A 21,385-nucleotide genomic window follows, 5' to 3' on the forward strand; every position below is an offset into this window, starting at 1 on the left:
GTTTTTCTTCTTCATTGATTTTCACTTTTATCTTCATAATTTTCCGTTTCTACTTTGCATTTGATCACTGTAGTTTAGTAAACAGTCAAGGATTTTGGCAGAGACTAGCTGAGATTTTAGAGCTAACTCTCACTGTGTTTTTCTTATTTCCAAGGTTTCCTCCAAGTTTCCACTTGTTCTTCCAGCTCTGAATTTTGTCCTTTGATAGCTTAAGCAGCCTGAGCTATATGTAAATTGAGGAGCACCCTCTATCAAAGTGGCAGCAAACTTGCATATCTCACTAGGAACAATTTGGTCTCACAAACGTACATCTCTCAGTTCTTTCTGGTTTTACCCTGAGCTCCCTGGCATCTCTCACACTCTTGCATAGTTAGTGGTCAGCCTAGAATTGGGCAGAATACACATTCAGATTTTGGATCTCTGCTCTTCTATACTTCTCTCTGGCTTATGAAAGTGTCCTCTTAAATTCTCAACAAGCAACTTTGACTACCATCTCAAGTCACTATGCCAGCAGTTTTTCACCACCAGAGCTGGTGACAGGGGATTAGGAAGTGCACTCACACAAGGAACTCACATTTTCACATTCTTAACTAATAGGATCTGTGTTCAGTTTTTCCCTGCCTTTGGTCATTTTCTGGTACCTTCGACTAGTTTTTTTAAATGATTTTATACAGTATCTATCATTTTTATTTGTGGGAGAAATCATCCAATTTCTTTATGCTGCTATTGGAATACTTGCACTTGGTAGGAGCATTTTTATGGCTTTTTAATGCGTTTCACCCCCATGTTTACCATATTAACAAAAGATCACAAGAGCTCCTATTTGAAGCCTTCACTAACCTTCAGGCTGAGTAAGCTGCCCCTCGTTTCAGCTTCCCTGGTGCTCTGTGTGTCATTTCTTCAGAACCCACATTCCATTGTCATATCTGCATTTCCAGGGCCAGCACAGAGCCTTGAATATTGTAGTCATTGAACAAATATTTATGGAAGCAAGGAAAGAGGAAAAGTGGAAAGGAGAGAAGGAAAAAAGATACTAGGGAGAAAAAGAAAGCAGTCAGGCAGATAGATTACAGACTCTGATGTGGACATGTGGGAACCGGAGGGAGAAAGCTGAGGAAATGCAGCAGAAGTTGGAGGAGGGGCTGCCTCAAAAATCACTGTCTCTGCCACAACCTTATTGTTTTCTCTTCATATTGCCCTCCCTTTTATTTCTTTATTTATATTTTTAAAATGTTTTCTTGTTTATTCTTTTGGCTGGACCCATGGCATGCGGAAGTTCCTGGGCCAGGGACCAAACCCATGCCACAGCAGTGACCTGAGCCACATCAGTCACAATGCAGGATCCTTAACCCACTGCACCATGAGGGAACTCCCTGCCATCCCTTTTATAACCTTGATTTGAAAAGGAGAGTTCAAGATGTTCAGGAATTATTATCAAGGCCCTTTAGATGCAAACCCGTATGTTCAGCCCAGGACTTGGACCTCGAAGCTAATCCTTTGTAGCCACCCTCATTATGAATGACGTGAATAGGAGTGAACAAGTGTATGGTTTTAGCACCCAAGTTTTAAGTAAGTTAAACGTGTTTGTGCTGAACTTGTTATTAAAATGGAAAGGAAACAAACTAATGTTTGTTTAGGTCCCACTTATGTGCTTGGCATTGTAACTGACACAATATGTATGCACAATACACATTTGGTTTGTATCATGTCACTTAATTTTCATATCAACCTAACAAGGAGGGTATTGTATCTGCATTTTTCAAATAAAGAAAAGACTGCACTGCTCAGGGGTTGGGCACTGAGGTTCCAACACAACATAGCTGAGTATAAAATAACCGGTTTTGTTTTCAGAAATGGGTCCGTTTGTGTTCAAGTTAAATGGCTAAAACTAGAAGAGCCACGAACGCCAAGGGCTTCCTCGGGTGCCAGGTGGGTGGAGCTTTTGTGTGGGAAGGAAAGCTGGAACCTATTCAAAGTGCTTTAATTGAGGGTTACGGAAACGACGATCCTGGCCAGGCTGAGGCTCCACGCTTCCCTGTACATCCGGGTATCCCTTCACCTTCCACACACATACTTAGCCCTTCAACTTAACGTTTCCTGTAGAGTTTGCAAAAAATGCAGATTCCAAAGTGCCACCCATAGGAACTCTTATTCAATGGATGTGGGCTGATGCATTTGTAATAAACACCATAGGTGATGCCAACATATTGGGTCCAAGCCCATCTTTTTAGACTCTGGCGGCTCCTGATCTGTGTAGCCATGACTTTGCTCAGCCTTTTCATGTTTGAAGTTCAAATACTTGAAAGTAAGTGCACAGAAAGATAAAAGAATACTCTCAAAGCCCTAAGAAAATGTAGTAAAGTCTCCTTCATAATCCATTACGTTATGACTTTCACGGATTATTAAATTGTCTGTGTAATTGTAAACATATTTAATGTGTAATTTTATTCATTTCATTTTATCTCTTTTATCTTAGATACTTTGATCATAACGCTGAAATATATACAAACAATCTGTGATTTAACACATGCCAAGATTCAACTCTTCTGCCTTTAAGTAGAGCCAAAGGAGGGGAAAAAAAATAAAAGTAGAACTAGGGTGCCTATTCCAAAGAACTGTAGCCTGATTTTGTAACATTTCATTTGTGCTTTCCTAAGTTCCTCTCCTTTGTTTTGTATTCCTCTTTGGCACCATCCTGGGATACTGATGACTTCTGCCAGTCCACACCTGTCGGTCATCTTTCCCCACCTAGCTAAGGAAGCCATGACTCACTTTCTTCCTAATGGCTTCCAATGTGTGTTTGATCGTGTGTCTCAGTGTTGTCGCCATTTGCATGACTACATTCTTTTCCCCTCCCATTTGTCAGGCATATGTTATAGTGGAAAAGGCACGTGTAGAAATTCAGTCCTAGATTTATTCCTGACCATGCTGTTTATCAGCTTTAAATAGCTCATTTAAAAAAAAGAGTTCATCTAAGTGCTCTTTGTGTGAAGATCAGATGGTGGTATCCATCTTTCTAAAGCAGGGTTTCTGGTATGTGGTAGGAACACAGAAAATGTTAGTTCATCAGTGTCACCATCTTCTCTTTCTTCCTCCTACGTGTCACATCCTTTTCTCGGTGCTGGAGTGAACAAGACAGAAAAAGTTCCTGCCCTGGTGGAACTTTTATGCTATGGGTAAATAGAAAAGGAAACAGTCAACAAATTTATAATATAAAGTAAATAAGATAATTTATTATTGAAGAAAAACTTAATTTTGATAATTAAACTGAATGTGGATTAAATGTAAAGCGACCTTCTTCATATTTACTTTATATAATCTTTAAGAGGCTTACTAATTCTTTTATTTGGACCATTGCAAGATACTCAAACTCCAACATGCACTTCATGTGCCTGAATGTCTAATGATTGGTACCAGTTAGGATCTTGGCAGGAAGAGAAGTAAATGAATGCCATTCTAAAGCTAGGAAGACCAAGTCCATTGAAGAGTAGACAAAATAATCACCTGGAGGATTATTACGTTATTTATTGTCTTTGGTCAAAAGTGATTCTACTCTTTTGGAAGGAAGGAATGTGTTTGGTCTTGGGAGCTTTGGAGCAGCTAATGCATGAGATGTGCAAATGAGCATATTTAAAATTTTTATTTTTTAATGGCTTATAACATTATGTAAGTTTTATGTGCGCATAAATATTATATTTCAAACTCCGTATATGCTACATTGTGCTCACCACCAAAGGTTTAACTTCCATTCGTCACCATACAGTTGATCCTCTTTACCCATTTTACCTTCCTCCTGCCATCCTTCCCTTCTGCTCACTTTGTTTGTTTTGGTTTGGTTTGGTCTGTTCACTTATTTTGCATTCATTTTTATATTCCACATATAAGTGAAATCATAACGGTGTTTATTTTTCTCCATCTGACTTACTTCACTTAGCATAATACCCTCAAGTTCCATCCTAAGTGTCACAAATGACAAGATTCCATCTTTTGTGACTTAGTAGTATTTCATTATATATATGCCTCACAGACACACACATATACAAATACACCCCCCCATATCTTCTTTATCCATTCTGTGTCTGTGGGTACTTAGGTTGTTTCTGTATCTTAGCTATTGTAAAGAATGCTGCAATGAACATAGGAGTTCATATATCTTTTTCAAATTAGTGTTTTTGTACTCTTTGGATAAATACCCAGAAGTGGAACAGCTGGATCATGTGGTAGTTCTATTCTTAATTTTTTGAGGAACTTCGATATTGTTTTTCATGGCAGTGATACCACTTTACGTTCCTACCAACAGTGTATGGTGGTTCCCTTTTCTCCACATTCTCTCCATCACTTATTTCTACCTGTTTATAGCTATTCTGTTATAGGTATTCTAACAGGCATGAGGTGATATCTCATTGTGGTTTTGATTTGCATTTCCCTAATAACTATTAATGTTGAATATCTTTTCATGTGCTTGTTGACCAGCTGACCTTCTGTGGAAAGATGTTCTATTTAGCTTTTCTGCTCATTTTAAAATTGGGTTGCTTGCTTTTTTGTTGTTTAGTTGTATGAATTCTCTATGTATTTTGGATGTTAGCCAATTATTGGATACATGATTGCAAATATGTTTATTTGGTAGGTGTGTTTTCACTTTGTTAATGGCTTCCTTTCCTATGAAGACACTTTTTAGTTTAATGTAGTCCCATTTGCTTAGTCTTGCTTTTGTTTATCCTGACTGAGGAGACATATCCAGAAAGATATTGCTAACACAAGTAACAAAGAGCATCTTGTCTATGTTTTCTTCTAGGAGTTTTATGGTTTCAGGTCTTACATTCAAGTCTTTAATGCATTTTGAGTTGAATTTTGCATATAATGTAAATAGTGGCCTAGCTTCATTCTTTTGCATGTGGTTGTCCAGTTCCCAATACCCATTTGTTGAAGAGACTATACTTTCTCCATTGTATGTAAGCAGAGGTGTTAAAATCACCTACCAAAGGAGTTCTCTGGTAGCCTTGCAGTTAAGGACCTAGGTGTTGTCACTGCTGTGGCTTGCATTTCAGCTTTGGCTTGGGTTCAGTCCCTGGTCTGGGAACTTATGCATTGCCATGCGTGTGGCCAAAAAACCCTTATCCATTTATTATTTTATTGTCTCCCTTTAGGTATGTTAACAATTGCTTTATATATTTTGGTGTTCCTGTGTTAGGTGAACATATATTAATAATTGTTATGTCTTCTTGAATTGTCCTCTTTACTCTTATTTAATGTCCATCTTTATCTCTTGTCACAGTTTTTTGGCTTGAAGTCTATTTTTTCCTATAGGAATATGACTACACCTACTTTCTTTTGGCTGTCATTTGCTTGAAGTATCAGCTTCCATTCCTTCACTTTGAGACTATGTTTCTTTTTACAACTGAGATGAGTTTGCTGGAGGCAGCATATATAGTTGGGTCTTATTTTTTAATCCATCCAGCTGGTCTGTGTCTTTTGACTGGTAAATTCAATCCATTCACATTTAGGGGACCATTGATAGATAAGGACTTAGTACTGCCATTTTATCTTTTATTTTCTGATTGCTCTATATCTCCACTATTTCTTTTTCCTTGTGTTTCTGCCTGCTTATCAGGATGATGTTTTTCCTGACGTTTTTCTGAGTTTCCTATTTTTTCTTCATACCTCTGCTCTAGATTTGTTTTGTGATTGCAATGAGATTCAAATAAAACTTATCATGGTTAAGATTGTTCTTTTTCTGCTGATAGCATCTTATCTTCATTTGCCTATATGGGCTTCATCATTTTCCTCTTCCCCTTTTATATTTTTATTGTCTCAAATTATCCCTTTTTGTGTTGTGAGTTTGCTGTCAAATTGAAGCAGGTATAGCTATTTTTACTGCCTTTTTTCCCTTTAATCTTTATGCTTTAATTAAGTTTTTATCCACTTATTATGCTATCTAGTTGCAATTTTTAAATTCTTTCTGTCCATTTACCACCTTACCCAAAGTTTTGTGTATTTTGCCTTTTCATTTCAGATGAAAGAGCTTCTTCCAACATTTCTTGTAAGGCAGGTCTACTGTTGGTGAACTCCCTCAGCTTTTGTTTGTCTTGGAAAGTCTTTATTTCTCCATATCTGAATGGTAACTTTGCTAGATAGAATACTTTTGGGTGACAGTTTTTACCTTTCAATATTTTGAATATGTCATTCCAGTCTCTCCTGGCGTCAGATGAGAAATCTACTGATAGCCAGATGCAGATCCTTTTGTAGGTTACTGTCCTTTTGTCTCTGGCTGCCTTTAAAATTCTTTCTTTGGGAGTTCCCTGGTGGCACAGTGGGTTAAGGATCCAGTGTTGTCACTGCTCTGGTGCTGGTTACAGCTGTGGTGAGGGTTTGATTCCTGGCCCAGGAATTTCTACATGCCATGGGCATGACCAAAAAAAAAAAAAATCTGTTTTGTTGTTGACTTTTGGCAGTTTTAATATAAAGTGCCTCAAAGAAGGTCTTTCTGTATTGAGATGACTATAAGTTCTCTTAGCTTTGTGCACTTATACATCCAGTTCCTTCTCCAAGTTTGGGAACTTCTCAGCTATTATTTATTTAAATAAACTCTCTGCATCCTTCACCCTCCCCTCTCCTTCTGGGATACCCATTCCCCTAATGTTATGCCTTTCCTAATAGAGTCAGATAGTTCTGTACACTTTATTTTTTTAGATCTTAATTCACTCTCCTCCTCTACTTGTATCATTTCTAGATTTCCATCTTCATGGTCACTAATTCTCTCTTCCATATGATATGCTTTCTAATGCATTATTATTTTTTTTTCTGGCCTCATCCCTGGCCTGTGGAATTTCCCAGGCCAGGGATCAAACCCACACTTCAGCAGCAACCCAAGCCACTGCAGAGACAACGCCAGATCCTTAACCTGCTGCACCACACAGCAGGGAGCTCCTCTAATGCATTTTTTTCTTTCTTTCTTTTTTTTTTTCCATTCCAAAGGCAACAGTTTGCATCTATTAACCCCAAATTCCCAATCCATCCCACTCCCTCCCCCTCCCTCTCGGCAACCACAAGTCTGTTGTCCATGTTCATGCTTTTTTTTTTTCCTGTGGAAAGTTTCGTTTGTGCCATATATCAGATTCCAGATATAAATGATATCATGGTTTTTGTCTTTCTCTTTCTAACTTACTTCACTCAGTATGAGAGTCTCTAATTCCATCCATGTTACTGCAAATGGCATTATTTTGTTCTTTTTTATGGCTGAGTAGTATTTCATTGTGTATATAGACCATATCTTCTTAATCCAATCATCTGTCTATGGACATTTATGTTGTTTCCATGTCTTGGCTATTGTGAATATTGCTGCAATGAATATGCGAGTGCATGTGTCTTTTTCAAGGAAAGTTTTGTCCGGATATATACCCAAGAGTGGGATTGCTGGGTCATATGGTAGTTCTATGTATAGTTTTCTAAGTTACTTACATACTGTTTTCCATAGTAGTTGTACTCTAATGCATTCTTCATCTCAATTATTGGGTTCTTCAGCTCCAGAATTTCTTTTTTTTTTTTTTTTTTCAAATTTCAGTGTCTTTGTTAAAGTAGTTCTTCTGTTCATTAATTTTATTCCTGAGCTCATTGAACTGTCTTTGTAAGTTTTCCTTATAGGTCATTGAGTATCTTAACGACAGCTATTTTGAATTTTCTACGTTAGATCACAGTGTTCCATGACTTTAAGTTTGGTTTCTGGATGATTGTCATTTTCTTTTTGTGTCACTGTGTTATCATGATTCATCGTGGTGCTTGATGAGTGCACCTCTGTCAGTGGATTTGAAGTGATGAACATATTTCTCCTTCAGGTGGAGCCTTTTTTTTTTTTTTCCCCCATGTTGATGATTCAACATGTTAGTAATTAGATGTCTTTTGTTTTCCAGTAGGTGGCGCTATAGCATACTTTTGGGGGGTTTTGTTTGTTTCTCCTGCCTGAGCTGCCGCTGGTTATTTTCAAAAGCAGGCGCATTTCACCCTTCACTATCTCTGTTAAAGGTGTTGCTCTTGTGTCTCCAGGGTTGTTGGTGCCTTGTTGCTGACCCACCTGGATCACTCAGATAGCAAGTGCCTCACCTGTGTCCAGAGTCTCTGGGGTGGCAGGCTCTGCTGTCACGTGGGGAGGGAGAGAGAGGAAGGGGAGCCAGGGTTGCAGATGTCTCTGCTGTGACTGGGGTAGTCAGTTTTGTGAATGTTGCTGCTGCTGGCAGTGGAGAAGGGGGTTGCTGGGTCATGGTCCCCCTTTAGCTAGAGGCCTGCTGCTGCTGCTGTCCACTTCCCTATGGCTGCAGGTACCAGGCCACCAGAGTCCTGTGTGCCACCTCCCCCGCTGTTACTGGATTCTCTTGGGTGTGGCCAGGATCCAGGATTGCAGGCACCACCTCCACTGTACCCCTGCTTCAGTCTCCTCTTTGTGTTCTGGTGCGCCTACCTTAGATAACAGATATGTGGAATTCTCCAGCATCCTGGTGTGTTGGGCAGAGGCACCACTGTTGAGTTATGGATGTTGTACTGATTGTATATTGAAAAGCAGAAACAAAGAGAGCATCTCATACCCCATGATGCTGACATCACTCTTCCAAATGGGCACATTTTTAAATACACTTGATAGAGTAAAAGGGTACACTTTTCTGGGTTGTACTAAGCAATAGATCTAAATGACATCAGAGGATAATGGTTATTGTTAATTTTTATGATTCAGGTGTTATTTTTTAAGTCTTGAAATATAATTTATTAACTGTAAGGGCTCCTTTTTATTTCTCAATTAATTTAGCAAGAAGCTTACTATGAAATGTTATTTGCTGGCTGGCTTTCATCCTAGAGTGTTTCACCTTGTCCTGATCTGCAATGGTGTGCCTTCCAAAGCATAGTCAAAGAACATTTGTTTTTCTTACAATGCAGTGTTTCAGGATTTTGTCCCCTCTCTGGACCTTTTCCTTTTTAAATTTTAAACCCTAAACTATAGAATTAAACTCCTTGACTAAAGGGTTTTTTTTTTGTTTGTTTTTTGTTTTTTGGTAAAACAGTTGATTTTCTTTGTTGCAGAACTCTGGGTGGCCTTTGTTTTTTCATCTTCAATAAGCAGTCTTGCTCTTGAAAGACGATCCTTTCATGTTAGCATTAGTCACTTACACATGTTAAAGAACGTCTGCCCTCTTGTGTCCATAGAGGCTACTACGGTTAAGGAGTGAATTAGCTAGTTTAACATGCCAGAAATCCAGCACGTCATCCTGTGGAGATTTTCTACCAGAAAGCTTGCTCAAGCCCACAAAGTGTAGTTGTACAGTTCAAACACCATAAAATGACCCCAGACCAAGAGGTGAATGAATAATCATGGAAAATCATCTCCTACTTTGCATGTCAATCATGCATCCTATGTCTAGGCTATATCTTCCCAGAGGAGTTGCCCATTAAAATTTCACTGAAGCATGCTATGCCCTCATAAAGCTTTGTACCACCCAGAGTGTGCATCCTTCTGTCATTTATACAAGTCTCCGTATGGGCTAATGACAGACTTGTGGAGGCTCATTGTGAATTAGTTGTACATTGCTCTCATTATGTAACTTTCCTACTCAAAAATTTCCAGGAATTAAACTAGACCGCTGGAGGTGAATGCCATCACTTAGTCCCAGGTTATCAGAAAAAGGAAACAAGGAACAGAGAGACAAAATGGGAAGTGCCATATTTGTTGGTGGCAATGCAGGGACTGAAATGCAGGTCTCTGACTCTCGGCATATGCTCTGAAGTCTTAGGTGATCCCATTATTTGACCCCATCCCACCTATTCCTATCAGGACCAGAGTAAATGTACAGTAGCTTGTTTGTTGAGTGAATGAATGAATGAATGAAAACATCCAATCTCCTAGGGAACATCTACCCCTGCTGTGCACCTTCATTGGTGTTCATGTTCCCACCTGTAATGCTCCCTGCTCTCTACTTGCTCAACACTTACTCAAAACTCAGTTCCAGATCTGCTTCCTCCATGAAGCTCTCCTCCTCCAGCCTGCGTTAAGCTGGAAGAGAGAGCGCCAGGGAGGCTGAGCATAGGTGTTCAACTTAGTGCCAGAGCCCTGGACTGGACCAAGGGCCTGCATTCTAGGCCCAGGAGCTGGCTGTGTGATCCCAGATAGAGCCCATCTCCTCTCTGAGCCTCTTCCTCAGACTACATTGGTGTTGCCCCATGCGTGGCTTGTGTACTTCTGGTGAAGTGATATTTGGTGGTTTTTGAACCAGTGTTTTTTCTGGTTTGTTTTTTGTTTTTTCTTGCACATTAGGTAGAAATGTATTTGCTTAAATGGATTGGTTATGGGGAGAAAACCCCAAAAATATTAAACCCACAGTTCCTGGGATGTTATTTTATATGATAAGGCTATGTATTTCAAGTTTTAAAAGTTAATTTAAGGAAAAATGTTTAGCAACCCATAGGGCAAGCAGTAATTAGATGTGGCAAAAATGGTAAAGGGGTATAAAAATGGTGGGACTTTGCAAAGCCCCAACGGAGCTCAAAGGAAGAGTGATTCCTCGTAACACTCCCTGGGCTCTTCTCTGATGTTAATTTGGAACCACCAGTCCATCCATCACTGTTAATTACTGAGGAAATATGGCCTCTCTCATTGCTTCAGCTGTGACTGATAGACTTTGATCCCTACCACACTCATCACAATAAAGAAGCACGAAATAGGCCTTTAAGGAAGACCTATTGCTCCACTGATTTTTCCTGTGTTGCCTCCAACATTTGTAAAAGGCATTGACCCAGAGTGTCAATATCCTAGTTGCAAAATCATTTTCACTTTTGTGAGTGTAGATATTGGAGTTCCTGTCATGGCTCAGTGGCTAACGAATCTGACTAGGAACCATGAGGTTGTGGGTTCAGTCCCTGGCCTTGCTCCGTGGGTTAAGGATCTGGCATTGCTGTGAGCTGTGGTGTAGGTTGCAGATGTGGCTCAGATCCTGAGTTGCTGTGGCTCTGGCGTAGGCCAGCGGCTACATCTCCAATTCAACCCCTAGACTGGGAACCTCCATATGCCACAGGAGCAGCCCAAGAAATGGAAAAAAGTCAAAAAAAAAAGCGTAGATATTTTTTCCCTTTATAAAATTTATATAGACTCATTACATAAACTTTGTTAAATACAGAAAAGGAGAAAGAAAAGAAAGCAGGCATCTGCACTCTTCCTAAACAATGAAGCCTGTTCATATCCCTCCCTAATTGAAAGTTCTCCTGCAAAATCCTAGTGAGGATCTACTTCTGTTCATCATTTGGGGAACTTGGACCAGTCCTAATTCAATATATTTTTCTCATCCTAAATTATAAAATCAAAATTTTTCAGTGGAGAACCCAGTGATGGATTTGAATAACTGCCACAGAGGTGGACCAAACCCAGGAGAGGATAAGAATGGCTGTTCTGCCAAATGCATTGTGTAGGTAAAGCTCTGTGCTAACAGTGATGGTTAGTATTTTGTGTCTGTGTATAACGAGGTCTGTATCTTTGTGTTTCCTGTAGGATTTTTGGAGTCTCTGGATGACTTTTACCTTCTTGGCAGTGGTTTGGTATTGCTGCAGACCACAAACAGTGTGTATAATAAAACCCTAATGAAACAGGTGGTACCCCAGTCTCTCCTAGCCTGGCAAAGAGTCCGAGTGGCCAATATGATGGCAAGTGGCGGCAAGCAGTGGGCGGAGGTCTTTTCAAAATACAACTCTGGTAAGTGGCCCTGCAGAATAACTTTTAGGCAGGTAAGTCTGTTTAGATTTTGAGTTAACCAGTAAAGCCACCATACTCATGCCCTGTCTTCATGTCTCCTGATATTTCAGGCACCTATAACAATCAATACATGGTCCTGGACCTGAAGAAGGTAAATCTGAACTATGGCCTTGGCAAAGGCACTCTGTACATTGTGGAGCAAATTCCTACATATGTGGAATACTCTGAACAAACTGATGTTCTGAAGAGAGGTACTTTCTTTATGCTACAAGTTTGGAAATCTGATGAGTATGTGTGTGTATGCGTATCTGGTGGGTAACCTGTGGTGTGTGAATGGACCATGTGGGGAGTGTGTGGTGGAGAAGGAAGGATGGGTTCCCCCATTGCTCGTCACATACGGAAGAAGGACCGGGTTCAGCACAACATGTAAAACCTGTACCTCAAACTCTCATGTGGTAGTGGACTTGTGTGGATGGGGACAAAGCCAGGTATTCACGATCCTATGACTACTCCTGCATCCAATATTTACCTTTTCTCCTGGGTTCCCAAGAAAAACTTTCATTCAATTCAGCAAATATTTATGGGAGTGCTCCACTGGCCCAGGGATGGGAAAAGCATGGAGGTACCATCCCCGAGCTTCAGGATCGCACTGTCTGGTAGGGAAGCAAGGCACATAAAGCAGCTATTAAAACCCCGAAAGGAAAGAGCAGTGATGAACTGCGGTGTAGCAAGCTCAAGGGGGAACCTAAAGAAGGCACCTCTGTCAGTGAAAGGGATCAAAGAAGGCAGTTCTGGAGGCCAGGAATGCAGCCCACACACTGGAAGCCCACGTTCCACTGCTGTGATCTGCCCATCTGTTCCTCAAAATCTTACCTACTCTCTCCAAGTCTCACTTTCTTCATCTGAAAAACACAACAGTAATGGTACAGGTCCCCGCTCACTTATTTGTAATCTGGAAAGCTCAAAACTCTAAAACTAAAAGTTGTTTGTTTGCTTTTTGTCCTAGTTCACTTGTGGTAGCAAAATATGACCTGATCTGAACTTGTTTGGTAGCAAAAACTAACTTGAACTATTTATAGCCTCTATTTATTTCCTCTGCTCTAAACTGACTATTTTATACATCAGGCTGCAGTTATCAATATCTTTTTTTATGGCGGCACCTGTGGTATATGGAAGTTCCCAGGCTAGGGGTCAAATTGGAGCTGTAGCTACTGGCCTACACCACAGCCATGGCAACGCCAAATCTGAACTGCATCTGCCACCTACGCTGTGGTGACACCAAACGCATAAGCCATTGAGCAAGGCCAGGGATCGAACCCGCATCCTCATGGACACTATGTCAGGTTCTTAACCCACTGAGCCACAATGAGAACTCCCAAGTTATCAGTATATTTGATGATAAGGTGCTCTCCACAGAGACTGTAATATTGAATGCAAATGACACACTCTATTGCTGTCCTCAAATCTGGAAAACCCTGAATTCTGAAACACATGTGGCCCCCATGGGTTTGGGGATGTGGGAGTGTGGACCTTTGCGATTGCACAGGGCTGTCATGATAATTAATTGGGGTGATTCTTACAAGTCCTTGAGCACATTGCCAACACACAGCAAGTCCCAGTATTTTGCCTGGTACATCATAGTGCTTAGCACACACAAGAAGTCCTCTGTAGAATAAATGAAAGAGAAGATGACGTCTGGATGGAGGTTTAAAGGCTAGAAAGGAGTCCAGGGTTTTGACTAGGGGACAAGGTCAAACAAATAGAGGCATGAAGACCGTGGTATGATGGAGCAACTGTTCGCTCAAGAGAGCTAGAGGGAAGTCTGTGAGGGGAAAACATCAGCCTTGTGTATCCTGCTGAGCAGTTTAGCCTTTACCCTTTAGAAAACTGGAGTCTTTGAAAAGGAAGAACAGACTGGAAGGCTGAGAGAATCCGGGAGACTAATTAGGAAAACTATTGAAATCGATCATTCGATGGATGAGTAGGAACAGAACCAAGAAAAGGCGTGGATCCTGGGGATCAGGGCCTGGTCCTCAGCTTCCCAGGTCCTCAAATCACTTTTGTTACAACACTCAGAGAGAGCCGTCTCATTCCTCACACCACCTAAATGCACATAATGTGCATAAAACAGGATGAGGTGGAGTTCCCACTGCGGCGAAGTGGAAATGAATCCAACTAGGAACCATGAGGTTGTGGGTTCAGTCCCTGGCCTTGCTCAGTGGGTTAAGGATCCGGCGTTGCCACGAGCTGTGGTGTAGGTCGCAGATGTGGCTCAGATCTGGTGTTGCTGTGGCTGTGGCATAGGCCAGCAGCAACAGCTCCAATTAGACCCCTAGCCTGGGAACTTCCATATGCCCTAGATGCGGGCCTAAAAGGACAAAAAACAAAACAAAACAAAAATTTTAAGAACCACAAAAAAACAGGATGACTTAAGGTGGAAAAATTTAATTGCCAAGCAGATTAAATGTACCAAGTAGTGGATCAACATTTTCTTACTGGAAAATCCACCTGGAAATTCCCATCATTAGGCAGTTACTTGGTTAGCTGGGCAACTCAAAACTGAGAACTAGCTGTCTGACTTTGAAGCCTGATCCACACAGCTCTTAAGAGCCTCATGATAATTACAAGCCTCAGGAGGGAGATGCTTGTTAAAGTGGGATGGTTACCTTTTCTCCTTTGGACTGCTGCTGATTATACAAAGGTAGATTCAGGTTCTCTGCAATCCCATCCCTAGATCCCATCAAGAAATCTACCCCCAGGGCTGAAAAAGCTGGTGCTGACCTGTCTGTAACTTTTTTTCTTTTTTCTTCTTTTCCCGAGGCAGGAAGAACAGAGAGTTAAATTCACTGAGTGTTTACTATATACTTGACATACCTTTTACTTATGTTCTTTAGTTTGGTCTTTATAACATATTTCCACAGAGAAGTAGTAGTATTCTCATTTTACTATAAGGCAAGAAAGGCTCAGAAAGAAACATGGGACCTGCCCGCATAATTAAGCAATAGCATATAGTCATTTAAAGAAAGAGTCGTTCAAACCTCCAAGTATGCGGAAGCAGCTGTGGTATGTTGATAGAAGCCCCAAGAGCTTTTGGTCAGAGGGAAGGCATTCGACATCTCTGAACCTCTGTTTCCTCCTTTAGAAGGAGGGATGGTAATAGCTGGACATCACCAGGTTCTTGTGATATTGTACAAGATACTCTGTTTTTTGTTTTTTCCTTTTCTGGCCGCCCATGGCATATGGAGTTCCCCGGTCAGGTCAGGTGTAAGCCACAGTTGTAACCTATGTCACAGCTGCAGTAATACTGGCTCCTTTAACCCACTGTGCCGGCTGGGGATTGAACCTGTGTCCTGCAGAGACACCACAGATCCTGTTGCTTGATGGCGGGAACTCCAAGATACTCTGTTTTAAATGCATTTTTAGTCATAAAGCTTTATGAAAATGTGAAGTAAAAAGCAGCCATTTTTTTTGTTCATCTGAGCTTTTCACACAGAGAACTCTAATAGTTACTATTCATCTAGTGCATACCAAGTAGCAGATACTGTTGTAAGCTACCCCATCTGCTTGAACTCATTTGATTCTCACAATCACCCTTCTAAGGTAAGTACTGTCATTGTTCACATTTTACAGATGAGGTGACTGAGGCACAGAGAGGTTAAATAGTTTGTCTAAGGTCACATACCTAATAACAGTATGTTATTAGGCTTAAGATCCAGGCATTCTAACTCCCAAAGCTGTATAACCAAGATGTATATTACAGTAATAAATGTGATTTTTCAACATTTTCTTTATCTCACTACTCCCTGATGCTGGCTCTGTGCCCTGGAATCAGCAAGGTTGAATGTCTTGTCATTTGTTTTGTCCTAACAATTTCACCCCCTGAGTAGGGGATCATATAAAACACTCAGAGGGGAGCAGGGCAGACTAGGGCTAAGAGAATATGAAAATGGGAATTAATCCCTGAATGCTGACGGTGGTCTGTGTTGACTGACCATCCTGTAGGCAATGTGTGCCAGGCCACGGATATCTGAGATGTTCCTGAAATGTTGATTTTATTAGAGCTCTGTCACATGTTTGATACCTGGGGTCTTGCAGCCTTGGCACACTATGAAGCTCTGAATGAAGCTGAACCTTTATGAACATTTAGCATCAGAGGAGTTAAAAGCCAACTGGAACCTTAAAGATCACCTCCAATCCCCCTACTTATGAGCCTTCCCTTTCCCTCTCCCTGCTAAAGCGGGAAAATGAGGTTAACTGCCTAATAACTGATTCATAGATTGCTTTAAGAATTTTGAGTGAGGAGTTCCCGTCGTGGTGCAGTGGAAATGAATCTGACTAGGAACCATGAGGTTTCAGGTTTGATCCCTGGCCTTGCTCAGTGGGTTCAGGATCCAGCGTTGCCAAGAGCTGTGGTGTAGGTCACAGACGCAGCTCGGATCTCGCATTGCTGTGGCTGTGGTGTAGGCCAGTGGCTACAGCTCCGATTACACCCCTAGCCTAGGAACCTCCATATGCCACAGATGCAGCTCTAAAAAGGACAAAAACAAAAAAAAAGACCAAAAATAAAAAAAGAATTTTGGGTGAAATACCGAAGAATTCTGATACCCTTCTTCCCCCCAATGGAATAATGGGTAGTCAATAATAATAATATTAAAATATAATGTGTAATATTATATTTAATAAACAACAATAATAAACAATATATGGATAATATAATATTAAATGTAGTATTTAATATATACATAATAAAATACCAACAGATACAAATAATAAAATAATAATAAATAATAGATAATAAATGATCCTACAAATTTAAAATGCTGTTTGACTGCCAGGGTTCATATTCATTATTTTTTCTTTCTTTCTTTCTTGTTTTTTTTGTTTTGTTTTGTTTTTATCTTTTTAGGACTGCATCCATGGCATATGGAGGTTCCCAGGCTAGGGGTTGAATCGGAGCTACAGCCGCTGGCCTACACCACAGCCACAGCAACGCAGGATCTGAGCTGCATCTGCGACCTACACCACAGCTCACAGCAATGCCAGATCCTTAACCCACTGAGCAAGGCCAGGGATCGAACCTGCATTCTCATGGATGCTAGTCAGATTTGTTTCCCCTGAGCCATGATGGCAACTCCACATATTCATTATTTTCTATGTAATATCATTTTGTAATTACAGTTGTGCTGAAAGAAATGACCACCAATAACATTTCTTTTGTTTCCTCTCTCTTCTTCTCTGTCTCCCTCTGTCAACCCCACCCTCGTTTCCCTTCCATTCCAAATCAGGATACTGGCCCTCTTACAACATTCCTTTCCATGAGAAAATCTACAACTGGAGTGGCTATCCAATGTTAGTTAAGAAGCTGGGTTTGGACTTCTCTTATGCTCTGGCTTCCCGAGCCAAAATCTTCCGGCGGGACCAAGGAAAAGTGACTGATATGGAATCCATGAAATATATCATGCGATACAACAGTATGTAGCACATTTCTCAAGAATCATTCCTGAAAACTCCTTTTCTTTCCCATGGAAGAGTTTATCATCTGTGTAGTAGAAGGAATTTTAAGAAGTTACTGAATTAAGTACTTAGGATTCTTTTGACACTATACGTATTTTATACTCAACAAATGGAATTTTGTCCTCCTTTATAAAAATGATAGGGAAGAAGATCCTACAGATTCTCTTTAAATTGAAAAAACTGTATGTACAACAGAAGAAATAACCCATACGGGGTTTTTGGGTTTTTTTGTTTTTTATCCTGCTCTCCCAAACACAAGTTTTCTTCCAAGGACAAAAGCAGATACTAAAACAAAAATTATTCCTAAATACTTTCTTTTTGATGAACAATATTAAAGCCAAATTTGTATTTATTTTGTTGGAAAAAAAGTGATGAACATTTGTCCTCTACTATCTCTCTTCCATCCACTCTTCACTGGGCAGGGTCCTTGACAGCAGCCTGATCCCCAAGCAGACTTGTGGTTGCCCCTTCCCAGGCCAAGCTGGAGGCGAGCGGCTTCTATATTTGGATTCTGATCTTCTAGGTCCAAATAGCTTACTGTGGATAAGTGAATCTCAGAATGTCTGGTACTCACTCTTCCCCATCACTGTTCCCTAGATTACAAGAAGGAGCCTTATAGTAAAGGTGACCCCTGCAATACCATTTGCTGCCGTGAGGACCTGAACGAACTTAACCCAAGTCCTGGAGGTTGCTATGACACCAAGGTAACATGCTATAAGTTTTTGAATTTCATCTCCACCATCACTTAGACCTATTCAGAGGCAGAGCTGTGGAGGTTTTTGTGGCATAAAATGCAATAATATCTCTAAACATAAACTCAGTTCAGGAATCAGCTTTTTTCAGATATTCTGGTGGAAGGTTTCATTGCCTAACCTCCAGTCCCTGCTCTGCCACTTAATTGTCAATCACATAATCTTGTAATGCTCCTGTTTCCTCTTCTGAAAAATTGAAATAACAGGAGTTCCCATTGTGGCACAATGGAAAAGAATCCGACTAGGAACCATGAGGTTGCTGGTTTGATCCCTGGCCTCGCTCAGTGGGTTAAGAATCCAGCGTAGGAGTTCCCGTCATGGCACAGAGGTTAACGAATCTGACTAGGAACCATGAGGTTGCTGGTTCGATTCCTGCCCTTGCTCAGTGGGTTAACGATCCGGCGTTGCCGTGAGCTGTGGTGTAGGTTGCAGACGCGGCTCGGATCCTGCGTTGCTGTGGCTCTGGCTTAGGCTGGCAGCTACAGCTCCGATTTGACCCCTAGCCTGGGAACCTCCATATGCCATGGGTGCAGCCCTAGAAAGACAAAAAAAAAAAAAAAAGACAAAAAAAAAAGAAGTAGCAACACTTGCCTCATAGCATTGTTATGAAGAATAAACATTTAATATCTGTAAAATGTATATAACAGTAGTGGATTATTTGTAAATGTTACACAATCATCATGATAATGGTTGTGATAACATCTAAGGTTTTACCAGACTGGCCCAAAGTTATTATTGAGAACAGTGTGATTTCACATTAAACACGAACTGAATTTAGCTGAAGGAACGGGTACTGGACCAGATGCTCAAAGCACTAAAGGGTTTTCACTACGTTAGGATCGTTAAGGTGCTGTATTGCGCCTCACAATATAGGTTATAAATAAGTTTGCAGTTGGGGGTGGGAGGGGAAGCGGGGGCAAAGCCAGCTTCAGCTTGTGAGAACCAGTTGTTAAAATCAGTGGCACCATGTTGATAGCTTGAAATGGTGGGATATTTACATCAAGGAAATCGGGGCAAACACTACAAATCTGGGTCTTTTCCTCAGAGTGTTGGTTGTTATAAACCTACTGGCAGGTGTTTCCTTGTGGTGCAGGGTTTGATCCCTGGCCCAGGCACTTCCACATGCCGTGGGGTGTGCAAGGGTATAAGAGTTAGCTGTCTAGCTGGTGGAAAGATCCTTTTGGCTTGGGCATGTGTCTTTCACTTGCATCTCCAGTCCTAAATTCTGGAAGAAATCTGTTATAAGTGGACTTAACTGTTCTATCTGAAGCTCTGCAAACTTAAGAATGCCACTTCTACACGTTATTTTTTCTACCAGTCTAAGGTCTGAACAGAAGATGCTTTAGAATAGTTTGAGCCAAGCTTTAACCTTAATGACTCTCAAAATGTTGTGTAATGTGAAAAATCATTTGGTGCATGCAGTGACCATGAAGCCTCGGTGCATGTTTTTGTATTTATTTCTTTTTAATGATATCGGCAAATATTCAGTAAAGTGTGTAAAATGTGTTATACCCATTCCAGAATACACAAAAGAGAATTACTTGGATTGGGGAGAATCCAAGCCAAGCTTCCATCTGCCAAATTTTACTTTTCGCAGGAGACAAGAGGCTGCCAATTCTTCATCAAAAAAGTTTCTGTTGAAGTATATACTTTAAAAATATCACTTCTCTTGAGCCATTCTGAATATGAGAAAAAAATCAGAAGTTAATGGAACATTTTCTTTTTCCCTTCTAAGCTTAAATTCTACTGCCACCCAACGTTGAAGTGTTTTTAAGAACCATGGACCTCATTTTTTGATATCAAGTTCCTTCTACTTTCTTTTGTGAATAACCTAATGATTAGTAACTTTTACTGAGGAATTATTATATTCTAGGCACTGCTTCAGGTATTTGATCTCGTTCATCCTCATGACAACTCTCCTGTGATGTAGGGCTATTAACCTACTTTTACAACTGAGAAAGCAGAGGAGTTCCCATCGTGGCTCAGTGGTTAACGAATCCGACTAGGAACCATGAGGTTGCGGGTTCGATCTCTGGCCTTGCTCAGTGGGTTAAGGATCCCATGTTGCTGTGAGCTGTGGTGTAGGTCGCAGACGTGGCTCGGATCCTACGTTGCTATGGCTCTGGCGTAGGCAGGTGGCCCCGATTCAACCCCCTAGCCTGGGAAACTCCATGTGCTGCACGTGCGGCCCTGAAAAAACAAACAAACAAGCAAAAAAACCAAGTGAGAAAGCCGGGTCATATTGGTGTTATTTTAAAGTAAGTTTTGGAGCTACAGTTCTGAATATGAGTAACCTGACTCCTGATCTCACACTTTTGGCTATGTTAATTCAACACGTTTCTACTAGTCAATTCACATTTGAAAGCCAAATGGATGTAGAAGAGCATATTGTGGAAACTGGCAAGAACTTAAGGGGAACTGATATTGTGACTTTGGGGAAAGAGCAGGAAAAACAACAGGGACTCAAGTGTTTTCCAAATGGTTTTCTAAAATGCCCCTCCTGTCTCTTTCCAGGTGGCGGATATCCACCTGGCATCCACGTATACAGCCTATGCCATTAGTGGGCCCACAGTACAAGATGGCCTCCCTGTTTTTCACTGGAACCATTTCAACAAAACTCTCCATGAAGGCATGCCAGAGGCCTACAACTTCGATTTTATTACCATGAAACCAACTTTGTAACTTGACACAGAACGAAGGAGGGAGATGAGGGAATAGAAGGCTGCAAATAAGATACCAAAGGCACTCTTTTAGCTATGATTTCCATTCAGAATTAGTCTTAATAAAATATATTAAATTCAGTCTATCAGTTTCATTTTTCCATTGCTGCTTTTGTCATTTTTAAAACAGGCATTTACTGCAGGGTGACACACTGGAGAAGAAACATTATGTATGAGAAATATCAGGTTTCAGTGTACAAGCATGTGTACAACAAAGTGTGATAGAAATTGCTCCCTCGCTCACCAAGACCCACACTCTCCTTTTATGTCTGGCCACACAGACCACCCCTTCCAGGTTCCCCGATGCAGCTGTGCCATGTGACAGGGCTCTTGCGAGTGGAGAGTTGAGCGCTTCATCCAGCCTGGCTCCTTCCCCTTCCCCACTGAACTTACTTCATTGCAAAGCCCTGGGGGATGGTAGAACCTCCAATAGGAATGCAGTTAGTGGTTTTTTTTTTTTTGCTGGTCATTAACAAGCAGCGGTTGGGTCTTTTTGTGGTACAGGACAGACACACAATAAAACAAACTTTAATGTGTTCTCCCTTTAGTTAAAAGCAGCAGGACTAAGCTGGGAGCAACTCTGCGTAACAACTTTCCTTTCAAAGCTGGAGGACAGTATGTGGTTTGAGTGCCCCGGTACTGTCATGTTAAGTTAAATTAACCATATTCAGCAGTAT

The 21,385-nt window shown here is 40.9% G+C and overlaps 1 protein-coding gene across 1 annotated transcript in view; it reads left to right on the forward strand.

The window, feature by feature from the left end:
- The window catches only part of PLBD1 (phospholipase B domain containing 1), a 71,188-nt gene extending 50,394 nt beyond the window's left edge, over window positions 1-20,794 (forward strand). Inside the window, 5 exon segments of the mRNA NM_001244629.1 lie at window positions 11,522-11,722; window positions 11,833-11,973; window positions 17,008-17,193; window positions 17,834-17,940; window positions 20,503-20,794. Coding sequence (NP_001231558.1) covers window positions 11,522-11,722; window positions 11,833-11,973; window positions 17,008-17,193; window positions 17,834-17,940; window positions 20,503-20,670 — 803 coding nt within the window. The 3' untranslated portion in view covers window positions 20,671-20,794.

Source organism: Sus scrofa, chromosome 5, assembly GCF_000003025.6.
Source record: "Sus scrofa isolate TJ Tabasco breed Duroc chromosome 5, Sscrofa11.1, whole genome shotgun sequence".
Lineage (NCBI taxonomy): Eukaryota > Metazoa > Chordata > Mammalia > Artiodactyla > Suidae > Sus > Sus scrofa.